The sequence below is a fragment of the Osmerus mordax genome, chromosome 20, assembly GCF_038355195.1.
Source record: "Osmerus mordax isolate fOsmMor3 chromosome 20, fOsmMor3.pri, whole genome shotgun sequence".
NCBI lineage: Eukaryota > Metazoa > Chordata > Actinopteri > Osmeriformes > Osmeridae > Osmerus > Osmerus mordax.
Genome location: NC_090069.1, coordinates 1,889,614 through 1,904,457, shown reverse-complemented (window position 1 = coordinate 1,904,457; position 14,844 = coordinate 1,889,614). Strand labels below are relative to the sequence as shown.

General features: G+C 44.2%; 3 protein-coding genes across 5 annotated transcripts; 2 read left to right on the top strand and 1 right to left on the bottom strand.

Moving 5' to 3' along the window:
- Positions 1-746: 746 nt before the first annotated feature.
- Positions 747-4,024, top strand: kmt5aa (lysine methyltransferase 5Aa). Its single transcript, XM_067258297.1, has 7 exons — positions 747-967; positions 1,625-1,772; positions 1,872-2,148; positions 2,251-2,332; positions 2,561-2,620; positions 2,715-2,905; positions 3,070-4,024. Exons 1-7 carry the CDS (start codon positions 857-859, stop codon positions 3,278-3,280), a joined length of 1,080 nt encoding a protein of 359 aa, XP_067114398.1. The 5' UTR covers positions 747-856; the 3' UTR covers positions 3,281-4,024.
- A 240-nt stretch (positions 4,025-4,264) lies between these two features.
- On the top strand, positions 4,265-5,430 carry snrnp35 (small nuclear ribonucleoprotein 35 (U11/U12)). Its single transcript, XM_067258481.1, has one exon. The coding sequence runs from the start codon at positions 4,420-4,422 to the stop codon at positions 5,251-5,253; it is 834 nt and encodes a 277-aa protein (XP_067114582.1). The 5' UTR covers positions 4,265-4,419; the 3' UTR covers positions 5,254-5,430.
- Positions 5,431-5,508: 78 nt separating this feature from the next.
- rilpl1 (Rab interacting lysosomal protein-like 1) lies at positions 5,509-14,714 on the bottom strand. Of its 3 annotated transcripts, XM_067258222.1 has the most exons (9): positions 14,138-14,714; positions 13,302-13,449; positions 12,187-12,305; positions 11,811-12,056; positions 11,221-11,403; positions 10,114-10,164; positions 9,881-10,035; positions 9,086-9,184; positions 5,509-7,279 (listed from the first exon to the last, which is right to left on the bottom strand). In XM_067258222.1, the coding sequence occupies exons 1-9, from the start codon at positions 14,423-14,425 to the stop codon at positions 7,147-7,149; spliced, it is 1,422 nt and encodes a 473-aa protein (XP_067114323.1). In that variant the 5' UTR covers positions 14,426-14,714; the 3' UTR covers positions 5,509-7,146. The 3 variants fall into 3 exon arrangements, with proteins under 3 accessions (XP_067114323.1, XP_067114321.1, XP_067114322.1); XM_067258220.1 differs by lacking the exons at positions 10,114-10,164; positions 11,221-11,403 and having other exon boundaries at positions 9,881-10,113; XM_067258221.1 differs by lacking the exons at positions 10,114-10,164; positions 11,221-11,403.
- Between the last annotated feature and the right edge of the window lie 130 nt (positions 14,715-14,844).

The window sequence follows — 14,844 nt, the reverse complement described above, 5'->3', positions numbered from 1 at the left end:
CATGGTTTGAATTCTTAACAAAATACAATAATTTGCGTCAGTGTCATGCAGTGGTGAGACACTTTCATGTAGAAATATGACGTTTGATTGGCTGTTGCGAATGTAACAACAGCCAATCAAGGTCACGATATGAATAAGCACATTTTAGAAGCTATACACACATTGTACACACGTCTTTTTTGTAAACGAAGAACGAAGTTGTAACGTACATCAATGCTGTGGATAAGTAGCCTACTAAAGACAAGTCTAGCATTTCCTGAACAGAGCTTAAAGAGTGTTTGCAGAGAGAGTGGCCACTGCAAATTGATGTAATTTAATCATTTTGCAGTCACACACCTTTAGAATAATAATTTTAAAAAGTATGGATAATTTATCTTAAAAATTCCGTTCATTTTAAATTGAGCTAGAAAAACTTTTTTGCCATTTTATTTAGTCACACAAACCAAAATGTTGAAACTGCCGTTCCGACAATTTATGAAAGTTTATGAAAAGCACGCGAGAAAATACAATTGTATGGATTCGCAAGATCCTTATCATGGATGCATGTATAACACAACCATTAAGTTGAGCAATTCTAACCATATCACATTTAACATAGTTATAAGCTTGTTTGATCTATGCAAAAGTGATTAATGATGATGACCATTTGGAAGATCAACGACTGTTTCAGGTCAGTTACAGCACCGCCTACCGACATTTTGATGGAACTGCTGTACTAGTGTACAACAGCGTTTAAAATTTAAATGCCTCCCCCTTGAAATAATTTCGAAGCCAAAACAAATAGACCAACGACAGAAAGCTAGAGAATCAATCCAACCGGGGCATCGAAAGGTACTCTTGGGGAAAGGGTGGTGGGATGACCATACTGCGTGAAACAAGGGAGATAGACCACCTTGTTGGACATCATTGTTTCACTGCAGAGTGGACCCAAATATTGAAAAGGAAAAATAAGTCCGAAATGAACGGGGTAAGTTCGCCAATGTACGGCTTTAAAATTGCGTTAAAATTCGCTGATGTTTAAACCCACATGTTGAAGCTATGCCCACAAAAATCTAGAGCTACGTAGGTCGTTAGCAAAAACTAGCACATTTTGTCACATTTAGCACTACCTGCTAGCCATGCTAACCAGAAAGAAGGAACTAGCCAGCTTGCTAGGTAGCCTAGCCTATGAACCTAACCTATTAATATATGATTGACTAAAGTTAGCTAGATTTCTGTCGAGCTACAGTACAAACACGGTGTTGTTTTAGTGGTTGTGCACAATACATGATCGCCATTTAGCAAACTAGTGTTTGAGTCTCATAATGAAATGCAACGTGACAAGTTGTGTGCTAGATAGCGTAGGTTAGCCAGTGAGCCATAATGTAGGCCCTCACGAATCGTAATACAAATCAAGATGGAAAACGTTAACCAACAGATTCAGTAATTGTCGGCAAAGTTAGCCAGAAGAGTCAAAGAGAGACTGACGGATCTCCCCGACCGAACGCAAGCACTGATCTAATCAACTTATGGGATGCAAATCTTACTGAAAATATTATACAACGATACTAACTGTATTAACGGACTAAACATAGTCTATAGCCTCTATATGATTATGTTGTCTATCTTGCCCCTTATATCACAGGACATTGTATGTGGCCATTCCATCACCCTTTTAAGCCCCAGCAAGTCAAAGTCACCTGTCCATGATGAGATGACAATAAAACTAACTCAAGAAGGAAAGTGTCCTGGACGATGTTCTCTGCAAAATGACACATCAAAGCCAGGAGATGGTAAGTTAATGTTCAGGGAATGTCATAATATTTCCCTATGACTTATCTATCAAGGGTATGTGTGTATTATAACCCTGTCTGTTTGTATGCTTCCCACAGCCAGGAGACTTAACCCAGCTAACTCAGATACCTGTGTGTTGACTCTGACTGAGAGGGAAGGATGTCACAGTCAACAGCCTCCCTGCTGGACAGAAGATCTTGCCTCCTCACAGCAGCACTACGCTCCAGCTTGCCTTCGTTCCCCAGACGATCTCTCTCCACCACCCAGCAACAACATCATTCACAACCCATTCCTCACGAACAACTCCGCTCACTTGACCAAGTACAGAAAAGGCGTCCGACACAGGGTCAAAGGGAAGAAGTCCACATTCAGAATGTAGGCACATTGAGCATAACTAGCAGTTTGGTAAATTATTTGAAATATATATATTTTTTTTTAATAGCCTTTTTCGATTACACTTTCCTAATTTATTTACAGTGCAGAGAATTCACAAAACCGAAAAGTAACTGACTACTATCCTATACGACGAAGCTCCAGGAAAAGTAAAGCAGAGCTGAAGGTAATGCATGTTTTCCCAACAAAAATTATCTTGTTTAAGTTGAAACTACTCATAACAAATGAACACAAATAAAACTGTTCAATTAACAAAATAATATTTTTCTTCTTATTATTATTATTATAATCAATATACTTGGCTGTGCTTCATTGTTTAGGAAATGTTGGTATCAGAAAATGTATCATGCAGGTATTATACCGTTTTCTATCTTTCTTTGTTTTTCCTTGCCAGTGTGAACAAAAGAAGCACATTGATGATCTAATCACAAATGGGTTAGAGGAAGGAATGGAGGTACAGTGTTACATGGGCATGTCACGCTTGTCATTTCTCCATAACTGTCACCTGTGTGCTCGGACATCTAATATGATTCTCGTTTATGTTATAGGTTCAGCATATAGAGGGGAAGGGAAGAGGAGTATTTGCAACTCAGTGTTTCCAGAAAGGCCAGTTTGTGGTTGAGTACCATGGCGACCTGCTGGAAATCACGGATGCCAAGCAAAGGGAGATGGAGTACGCTCAAAACCCCGCCACCGGCTGCTATATGTACTACTTCCAGTACCTGTGCAAAACATACTGGTAGGCCGGACAACAGTGCTTTTTATATACAGTCTGTTTACATTAGCTGCTTTCTAGGTAGGACTGAGCTGTAGGGCTTGTTATCTTTTAATTTAGAAGAGTACGCTACAAGCTTTGTCTTGTCTTTTTTTTTTTTTTTTTGTGTGTATCTTCTCTTCGTCTAGCATCGATGCCACAAAAGAGACGGGTCGAATGGGCAGGCTGATCAACCACAGTAAAATGGGCAACTGTCAAACCAAACTCCATGACATCAACGGCATACCTCACCTCATCCTCATAGCATCTCGAGACATCGACGAGGGAGAAGAGCTGCAGTACGACTATGGGGACCGCAGCAAAGCCTCCATTGCTGCCCACCCCTGGCTCAAACATTGATAGAGAGATCGGCTCGAAGAAAAGGGAAAAGCTGTTATTTCTTAATAGATTTTTTTTTTTTAATGTAAAAAGAATTTGCCTTAGCATCAGAATGTGTAACAATTGATTAAGTGGGGAGGGGGGGGGTAGTTTGTGTGCGCGTGTAGGGGTGTATACAAATGGTTTTGGGGGGGGGGATATAATGACAAACACATCTAGATTGAAGACATCAATACTTTTAATATATATTTATCAGTATATAAAACATGCTAGTGTTTTCCACCACATCTCTTTTGTATATTTTGTATTATCAGTAGAGTGCTTCCATGGCATGCAGGTAGTAGTTATAATGTTCTGCATTTTTATACAATGTTTTTCTTAATTGGTTGTGTGACAGTTAGTTGCTTAGCAATAATTATATTTATGGCACCAGAGACCTTCTGGTTCATGCAGAAAACAAAACTATGAGATGCAAACTACGGGCCCTCTTCAAATGGTTCTGTAAAACTGGAATGTGATTCCAAACATTGAAACACACTTTATTTAAAATGTTACCCTTATGCCATGCTGTGTTGGGTTGTTTTATGAACTTGAACAAATCTGTACCTCTTAAACACACAAAGCGGTCGCTTGACCACAACCAAATGCTCCATGTGAAAGTGTTTGAATAAGTCACTTTGCTCGGGTGAAGGCATTGTTGAATAAACTTGTTTTATGCAAAAGCATTTCCTGTTCGGAATCTGGTTTTAACCTAAACTTATGTCGCTGCTGTTTAATAAATGCAGAGTAGTCTAACAGTTCGCTTGTTTTTACGTTTTCGAAAATATCGTGTGCGTACCCTGACCTAATTACAGAATGTCCAGAAGTAGGAGCCATTTAATTACGACCGTAGCGGCTAAAGCTTACAGGGCCAGACGGAGGGATTTAATCGATGCACCAACTCGAGATTAACGGAACCATGTGTACAGCCACATTTTAACACGGGCTGTTTTTATTGATGCACATATTTGAGAACCATCTCTTGCGTCGACAGTAACTCTTTAGGCGGCTATGGTAAGTTTAATTTCAAACTGTGAACACGTCTAATTTAGACTTTACCTGTTCTTTCTAGACTGCTGAGGCAGTACGTCGTTAAACCACGTAACTTCCGACTGTCTACAATGAACGATTGGAGCCCAATAGCGAAGGTGTACGACCCGCTAAAAGCAGGTAGCATCGATGGCACAGACTTGGAACCCCATGACCGCGCTGTATGGAGGGCGATGTTTTCCCGATACAAGCCCAATAAAGGTGTAGTGGGAGATCCCCTTCTTACACTGTTTGTTTCCCGCTTGAACCCACAAACAACGGAGGAAAAGTTACGTGAAGTGTTCTCAAAGTACGGCGACATCAACCGGCTCCGCCTTGTGAGGGACATTGTGACCGGCTTTTCCAAGGGATATGCTTTCGTTGAGTACAAAGAAGAACGGTCTCTTGTTCGGGCAAGGAGAGAGGCCAACAAATTGGTTGTTGACCAAAATGATTTGTTCGTGGACTTCGAGCAGGAAAGAACTCTCAAAGGATGGGTACCCAGACGATTCGGAGGCGGACAAGGAGGGAAAAAAGAGTCTGGACAGTTGCGGTTTGGTGGAAAAGACAGACCCTTCCGCAAACCCATAAATCTGGTGGGCGTCCCAATGAACCAGGACTGGGCAGACGGTGGGAGAGAGTGGGAAAGAGGCGGAGACCGGGAAGTTCGGCAGCGAGGGGGGAATGATTACTCCTCAAGCCACGAGAGAGACACTGGCCGGGCAAATAGAGGCAGAAGAAATGACCACGAGAGAACGAGAGAGAGAGACAGAGAGTACCACAGAGAAAGAAAAGATTTGAGCCATGATAGAGGGAGGGATGACAGAGGGAGGGATGACAGAGGGAGGGATGACAGAGGGAGGGATGACAGAGGGAGGGATGACAAGAGACACCTGAACACATACAGGCCAAAGGACAGGAGATGATGAACTGATTGAGTTCTGAGATTTCTGAATCACATTGGGTGGAAACACATTTTGTTGGTTGGTCACCTAAACACCTTTTAGAAGTTGAAGGAATTCAGAAGAGCTTTATCGTTAGTTTGTGTGTGGCATAACCATGTCGTAACCTTCATTTTTGTGATCCGAATAAAGACCGTTTTCCTCTGCAGTCGTGTAATTTCATTACGCAAACATGATCAAGTCAAGAAACATACAACACTGCACATTGTGGCACAATGGTGAACAAAAATTATATTCTGGATCAGGCGATTCTTTGTTTATTAAGCAGGGATTTTTGCACACTGTATGATAAAACTGACAATGTTATACATTATAATTATACCAATACTTGGGGTAGGCGCTGAGTAGTGATGGGGTTTTCAACCACAAGATAAAACAGGGCAAAACAGCGTTTGTTCATCAGATTACAAATTCACCCCATAAAATCCAAATACTTCCCTTTAAATAGAATTTACTATCTGACAGAATTCAACACATCAGTAAACCTGCTCCCTTTTACCCCCTTCAGTGTGCATTTGGAACCGTAAATACGAGTATCTTACATCAGGAAATACATAACTTATCAGTTATTGTCAAAGTAATGGCAAACGTGCTCTCTCTGTTTGCCTTACTTAAGGCTGAAGGATCTTAAAACATTATAAGATAGCGCCTCAGACTGGAGTGTTGAGTGAAATGAGTCAACGGCTTTCCATCAGTGACAGCAACCGAAGTTTAAAAGTAAAACACAAAACAGTTGTTGATCATTTTGCTTTATCTAGGATGTTACATGAGGTGAGTGGACAGGAAGGTTTAATGAAGTTGCACTTTACTACAACCCCTTAAGTTCCTGGCAATCAATACTGTTGTTTCTGCTTGAACGTGAGCTAGTCCTCCATGAAAAGGCACAACAAAGCCTGAATAATACTTCATTAAGATATTTATTTTACAATGTGTCTGCCAAGTGAAAACCATTGTTTTAAGGACGTTTTTTTGTGAAAAAAAGAGAAAAAAGACACTGTCTGCGCTGATTTCTACCAACAGGGCCTGATGTACATGTTTGACTGAGGACAATGAGGAAATATTTTAAAAACGTGCCATGTTACCAGTAGACCTTGGCACGGATTTTCTTGGTAGTGTCAGGATTTTAATTTTAAAACATCTCACACAACCAATTCATGTGCAAATCTCAGTTACTCGTGTTATCAATTCGTTTAAAAGCCTTCACATCAGTGCCAAAACGACTGTACAAAACCTGCCACTGCTGGTGAAGGAGTTGAGCAACAATTCCCCAGAGCTGCCTGTAGTCACTATCTTACCACAAGGTCTGTGGGACCAGGTAATACATCCAATCCATAACTCATTTTCAATATTACCAATATAAATGTCAAAGTGAAAAATGTATCCACGTCTTTTCTGTCACTGAAACCTCTATAGGATCTGTCTCATCAAATAAGCTACAGGAAGAGCCACTTCCTTCTGTATTCCACTTCCTGTATTCCACTTCCTGTATTCCACTTCCTGTATTCCACTTCCTGAACTTCTCTCCTCACCACGTCTGCTAGCCTCCCTCTCATTCAATCACACACTTACGATTCTCCTGCCGTTTGGAGCCTGCGTTCCCATCGCTCTATTCTAAACAGTCCACTTTGGGATAAATAAAGATCAAATGCATTTTTAATGAGAGTCTCCTTCAAGCTGTCTCAGACCACAGGTCCCCAAAGTCCCTTCACCAAAAACATGATCTCCTCGTCTCACCATGCCTCGGGTGCTGAATGGAGCAGGTAAGCAGAAGCTGGGGATTAGAGTGCCTTAAGGGATGGGCTGGGTTGTTACAGGAAGGGTGTTTAGAGTGACCTCATCAAGCGCTGTCCAGGATGACTAGATCTGCTGCAAGGCCTCCTGGGCCTCTTCTGTGTACACATCATCTTTCCGTGCCCAGGAGCCGAAGCTGTCGTCATACTGTGCGTTCCGCTGAGAGTTCCGCCTCTTGTCTCGGGAGAAAAAACTAAACCTGGAGGCAGAGAGAGAGAGAGAGAGAGAGAGAGTTTGTTACAAACCCTTGTTCAACAATGACTTTGTGGTTATGTGACTTTATGGTGGTCGTAAAAGGCTCAACATGTAATAATACTGTAATTATGTTAAGTAGTTCATGTTAATAATAAACAAATCGTCCCTACTTCACATGCGTTATTACCAGAACTGTTTAACTATGTCAATATTTTAGTACAATTTTATTTATTGATTGATTTGAAGTAACATGTGAACATTAATACAACTAAACTGTGAGAAAATGTGTTTGGCTTTACTTAGTGAAAGAAGAATTAAGTCTCCTTAATGAGCCACCATGACTGAGGAAGGTGGAAACTATATACTGTAGCAGGTGATTCTCCAAATTAAGCTTGAAATATTCATCCTATGTTGAAAGATCAGTCCAGTTAAAGGAAGGAAGTTATCTTAAATTGTAATTTTGAGCTGAACCAAGATGTGCTCTATGGTGATGACAGAAACTGAATCTTAAACATCCATCGCAATTAGTGTTATAAGCTGTGGTCAGTCATTAAGTATTCTACAAACATTTTAGTGAATTACACTGGGGGGGACAATAAGTGAATTTTCTATTCTGACTGGCTGATTCCTTAATTTTGTCATCCCTGCATTGGGAAATGATTCAGAATGCCCCACAATCAGCAAATCAAAATACACGCATCTACGGAAGGTTGAGGGGCCCATGCGGGTGTAACAGACGTGGTCGCGCCACCGTCGGAGGTCGGCCTACACTCGGCCGACGTTCATCCACACGAAGGATCGAACCCACCACCTTCCGACTTTTCAAGCGCGACCACTACCAGCTACCCCAATGGAAAGCTAGCGATCTACACCAGCTACAAGGGCCCAACACATGCAGGGGGTGGAGACGTCCGAGCCTTCTAACAGAAGAGTTGCGTCAACCTCATAGACCATGATGTCATCATAGTAGCCAACAATGCTCAAACAGGAGATTTGTTCCGGAAAACTGCTAGCTTGGTAGTGTTACTTTAAACGTTGTCTAGAATGCAGAAATACTGTATGAGCGAGATGAAAACAACAATAATCATTCATCATAATAATAATAAATATATTTATATTACTCTGATAAATATGAAAACAAGCAATGAAAGCCAGCTATAGAAGCTAAATCACAAGTTTACGATCGAAATGCTTCTAAAATGTATTGAAGCAACTCTTCTACAAGGTGTTAGATGTGAAAGTAAGTGACAGAGAGGCCAACCAATGAAAATTGTCATACAAGAGACATGAGACGTCTGATTGGCTGTAAAGTGGGGTCATCTGGAATCAACCCAGCTGCCACCATCGGCATTATGGCTGTAAAAATCCTGTCACACAGAAGTACATAGGTATAAACACACACATACATACGCACAAATAGTGGGAGAGAGCAGAGAGGAAAAGACAGGGACCACATCAACCTAGTATGTTTCATATCAGACTTCTCACTACAGAGTGAATTCTAGAACTGTGGTGAAATGTAGCTGTTATGGCCTGTCATACCTCACACCACTGAGGGTGAACCAGAGTCATGCCTTAGTTGCTTTAGTGTGAATATGAGCCAGAGATGGATGCAGACATGCCCCCCAAAATTGCCCAAACTAGCCTGTCATCTTAACTGCGTGGGCGTTTGCTATTGATATACTGCGAGTCTGTGATTGAACATGAATTGAAACATGTTTTGACTTATGTGTCTCAGATTGACTAAAAGGGCTAGTGTGTGTGTTTGTGTGTGTGTGTTTGTGCGACAGCGTGTGTTACTGTTACATACAGGCGCTTGATTCCTGACTCTGGCTGTGCATGGGCCCGAGCCCTCAGTTCAGGAGAGGGTGACGAAGTCTGAGATCCAGTGTCGTCTTCCATCTCCTCACTGGAGACAGACAGCAGACATCATCATCACCATCATCACCATCCTCATCATCACCATCATCACCATCATCATCCTCATCACCATCATCACCATCCTCATCATCACCATCATCACCATCATCACCATCCTCATCATCACCATCATCATCCTCATCACCATCATCCTCATTATCATCACCATCCTCATCATCATCATCACCATCATCCCCATCCTCATCACCATCATCATCCTCATCACCACCACCACCATCATCCTCATCATAATCCTCATCATCCTCATCACCATCATCCTCATTATCATCATCACCATCATCACCATCATCACCATCCTCATCATCACCATCATCATCCTCATCATCCTCATCACCATCATCCTCATTATCATCACCATCCTCATCATCACCATCATCACCATCCTCATCATCACCATCATCATCCTCATCATCCTCATCACCATCATCCTCATTATCATCACCATCCTCATCATCATCATCACCATCATCACCATCCTCATCACCATCAGCATCCTCATCACCACCACCACCATCATCCTCATCATAATCCTCATCATCCTCATCACCATCATCCTCATTATCATCACCATCATCATCACCATCATCCTCATCATCACCACCATCCTAAACACAACGTAGCACCGACTCAAAGCGGCCTGCGTTTCCTGAGGTAAACCTCCTACCTTTTGTAGTAAGCGATCTCCTCCTGCAGCATGAAGACTTTGGACTTGAGCTCGTTCCTCTCGTGAAGAACATCCCTCAACTCCTGCAGGGTGAACCTGGGCCGGTTGGGGTCCTTGGTGTCCAACCCTGCGGTGTCCTCGTCACACAGCGCCTCCTGCAGGGACACAGGGACATCACCCAGAGGAACAGGGGGTGGACGGCAGGAAGGAGGGAGGGACGGGAGGAAGGATACCTTGGTGAAATATTGGAACACGGCAGACATGTCCTCATCATACATCGCCTCCTGGTGGTGCATGAGGTGAACTTCAACCAGACACCGGGGCCTTGTACCAATACCTCTGAAAATCATGTTTCCTAACCCCCTTTCCTTCCAGTCAAAACATTTCTTTACACACTAAATTCTGATCAAATTGGCAATCTGGATTATGGCAGGACCATAACCCTGTACTGTGAAAACTCTTCCGAAAAGCGGTTTTCCTTCTGGGAGGTGATTATGAATCTGAAGGGGACGATTAACCTAATGATGTAATCTAGGAAGGGAGAGAGGAAGGATGCAACACAATGATTCGGACCAAACCTGAAACTTCACAACAACTCAGTCCACTGCATGCAGCAAACAGAGCTAACCAGACATTGAGCAGACAATGGCCGCGTAGTTACATTTACATTTAGTCATTTAGCAGACGCTCTTATCCAGACCGACTTACAGTACAGTAAGTACAGGGACATTCCCCTGAAGCAAGTAGGGTGAAGTGCCTTGCCCAACGACACAACGTCATTTGGTTTTCACAGCTGGGAATCGAACCAGCAACCTTCTGATTACTAGCCCGATTCCCTAACCGCTCAACCATCTGACTCCCCTATAAAGTTATAAAAATGTAACAATGTGCTACATTAATCACCACTTTTTACCAAAGTTTTTTTTTTAGACGGTTCAGTGAATACAAACATGCTACGCATTCAACTGAAATCTGTGAGTGCTGAAGGGCAGAGATAAGGGTTAGACATCTCAAAGGGTGGTTACAGGAAACTTTATCTCCCTCCTTCCTCTCATTTCTCCCGTCTCTCTTTTACTAACACGTTTGATTTAGTAAGGGGTGAGGGGTCTCTGGTGAGTTGAACTACCAAGGTTGAGTTAAATCACACAGCACACTATCAAATACAAACATTTAACCAAACCCACAAACACATCCTCCAGGTCAGTGAGGCGGAATTTCAACTCTGTGCTCTACGGGTGTTACTACCTATTAGATGCTGTGCCAACGAGCAGTGCAGAGTTACCAGGGTTACGCTGAAAACTTAGCATCCGGCGCTAACCCAGCTAGCACTACGAGATTACCCATAACAAAGCCGCCTCCTCCTCCACCTCCTCCACCTCCTCCTCCTCACGGCCCCCAGGGTAGGGAGAGAGGGACGGGGGGCAGGGCTCAGGATCGTACCCCCCCAACAGCAGCTCAGGGGGGTAGTGTCTCTCTGGCCAGGCAAAGCTCTCGGCCCCAGCGGGCAGAGCTTCTGTACCAGACTGGGGAGGCAAGACGAAGGTTTTTTAACTCATCATCGATCCATCAACCATCTCTGGTTTTCCTCAGACATTGTGGCAGCTGAAAAGAAGGTCAATTAGCGTCACGCCAGCATCCCAAGAGGAAAGGATAATGAAAAGTTGAGGAAGGCTAGTTTAAAAGAGATGCCTGTAGAAGTCCTGACCAGGTCACAAGTACACTCGCTATTCTAGCTAGCCTGCTAGCCCGCTAGCCAGCCCTGGTGGGATCTTAGCTAGGGCTAGTTATGGGCGTGGCCTAGCCTCGTGATCAGGGGCTCGTCATGTGATGAGGAAGTGCAGGTTCCTCATCTCAGACTCAGCAGTTGGTAATGAAAAACACATCAGTGCAGCACTGTTGACTTCACACATACGTGTTTCCCGTGAGGTACCTGTGCTGGCGAGGGGGGCTGCGGAGGGGGCAGCTCAGGGTCCCGGGCAGGCGCGTCGCCCTTCAAGCGCTCCCGCAGACGTGTCACTTCCTGTCTCAGCGCGCCCACTTCCTGTCCCCTCGTCTGCGCGCCGGCCTCCAGCTCCACCTTCTGCTCGATGAGGGCCTTGCCCTGGGCCTCCACCACGGAGATCTTGTGGCGGAGGTCGTGGTTGATCTTCATCAGCCTGGACTGCTGCTGCTGGAGCTGAAGGGGGGGCAGACACAGAGGCACCCAATGGGGCGGTTTATCGACACGCGCAATCAATACACTCGAATCGATGGTGGTATTGGCTCAACGGCCGTCCGTGAGAGGAGGGAGGGAGGGAGGTTCTCACAGCTTCCACGTCCTCGTTCCTCAGCGTGAGCTCTCGGTCCTTGGCCCTGATCTCGTCCCTCTGCTTGTCCACCACCTCCTTGAGCTTCTTCATCACCTGCCGCTCTCTCTCCGACATGCCTGCGAGCACAGACGAGAGGCGGGGGGGCTCAGGGGTCGACACAGACAAGACCTCATTTGTGTGTGTGTGTGTGTGACGTGTGGGCTTGTGTGTGTGATTGACTGTGTTGGAGGTAGAAAATAGTGATGAGCACTGAGGTGCAGTTCCTGTTTGTGAACGCATGCTGGGTTTAAAATAGCTTCCCCCACCCCCCACCCCTCCCTCACACACCCTCTCTCTCTCACACACACACACACAGCCTCTCACACTATAAAAGTATTTGTCACAGATTCCAGGAGCTCAAAATACACTGTGACACACAGCTTGAAGTTGTGGATGAGATTAAACCTACAACATAAGTTGTTTCATAGAAACTGCTCGTGTGAGTGTGTGTGGTCTGATAGTATGTGTGTGTATGTGTGTGTGTGTGTGTGTGTGTGTATGTATGTGTGTGTGTGTGTGTGTGTGTGTGTGTGTATGTATGTGTGTGTGTGTGTGTATGTGTGTGTATGTGTGTGTGTGTGTGTGTGTGTGTGTGTGTGTGTATGTATGTGTGTATGTATGTGTGTGTGTGTGTGTGTGTGTGTGTGTGTATGTATGTGTGTGTGTGTGTGTACCGCAGGTGTGTTGAGGCCTGAGGCTGCTCTGTCCCTGTTGTGCTCCTCTCTGAGGATAGAGCGTGTCAGGGGGACTGGAGCCCCTCTGTGGCATCACGTCAGAGCCAGTCATGCAGCGAAGAGCCTGGCTCAGACTCAGACACAGAGAAGGCCTCCTTTGTGTGTGTGTGAGAGTGTGTGTGAGTGTGTGTGAGAGTGTGTGTGAATGTGTGTGTGTGAAAGAGAGAGAGAGACCGGGAGAATAGAGAGAGAGAGAAAAAGTGAAATAGAGAGTTCCTTTTTTTGGAGCCAAACTGACCAGCTGGGCACCTTTTCATCAGCTCTTTTTCCTCCTTTACTGAAATCAACTTCCTGTCTGGGAGAGGTGAAAGGTCAAAGGGTTAAGGAATGAGTCGTCACCTTCATGCCTCTGGAGGTCTTCCTCACTCAGTGGGTCTTTGATTGACCGGGTGGTGAGGAGGGCCTTGTTGTCCTCCTGCAGCTGAGCGATCTGGGACAGAAGGTCCTGGGCCTCCCCCCTCCACACATCCTCCACCAGCTCCAGCTCCTGCACACACACACACACACACAACCATTCAGACAACCATACACACACACACACAACCATACATACCGGCATTCACACACAACCATACACACACACACACTCAACCATACACACCGGCATTCACACACAACCATACACACACACATGCATACATACACCCAACACCACACACACAACCACACGTACAACCACAAAACCACATACACACATACATATATATACACACACATACACCATCCTGCTGTGTCAGTGTCATAAGCTCCTAAGTCATAACTGCCAGTTTACAGCAGCTATTCTGTCAGAGCTGCTGGGGTTTATGAGTAAACCCAGGACTTTCTGTGATATGAGATCTTACAGTGAAAGCTTGTGATCAGTAGCAAAGGTGTGGTATATTTGATCACTGTATGATATTAGACCCTTAGCCACCCATTGAAGACAGGACTCCCTGCAACGTTTGTAGGTGATTGATTGTTAGACCAAACATAAAATGGCAAAACACACAAACATGTGAGTGGAATTATCAATAATTGGCTTGATCTAGCGAAATATAGCCCAGACCTTATGTATAGCCCATTCATAGCTGTAATTAAATTGGCATGATACTATAATCTTTTGTAAAAAAATCTTCACATTTTGGTAGATAATCATAATCATTCGTGTTCAATCGTCTAAACTATGGCGTACTGACCTTTTTGTGCTTTTTTTCTTTCTCCAAACGCTCCATCCTCTCCAAGCGGAGTTTGTCCAGTTCCAGCCTCAGCTCCTCGGTCTCCGGGCTTATGTTGTTGCGGCTGACCATCACTTCCAGTATCTCCAGGACCCGCACCACTTTCGGCATGAGCCTCGACAGAGCCTCGCAGCCATACTGGTCAATGATCCGCTCAAACTCCTGACCCACCACCGCGGCAATATCGTAAACGTCCATGACCGTCAAATCTGCGACGTTCTTTTCCAACGCAGACCCAAATTCCTCCATGGTTGATTTCTATCCGGTACCGGGGCACTATCCGGTTACCGCAGTCCCTCCCGACTTTCCTATTCTATTTCCTTCGTCACAACAAACTTCCTTCCCTTGGAAGAAAACTGTTGACTTTCGCTCTAATAACTTGATCAATATCTATATTTAGTGATCTTCATCTCAGCATTAAGAAATGCGATTGTCGTTTTTCTAGTAGCTTTCAACATTTTTGTTAGTATGATTTGTTAAAGTTGCTATGATAGCCTACAATAGGCCGGTTCCTATTGCGGTCCTACTGCCAGCGCGCCGTGTCTGTCCCGGTTGTGGTCAGATTTCAGTTTGTATTGCGCATGTCAGAAATGACAGGCGGATGAGGTCGCTTTAAAAAAAAGAAAAAATACGTAGGGCATCGTGTATACACTCTATAGTGTAAACTA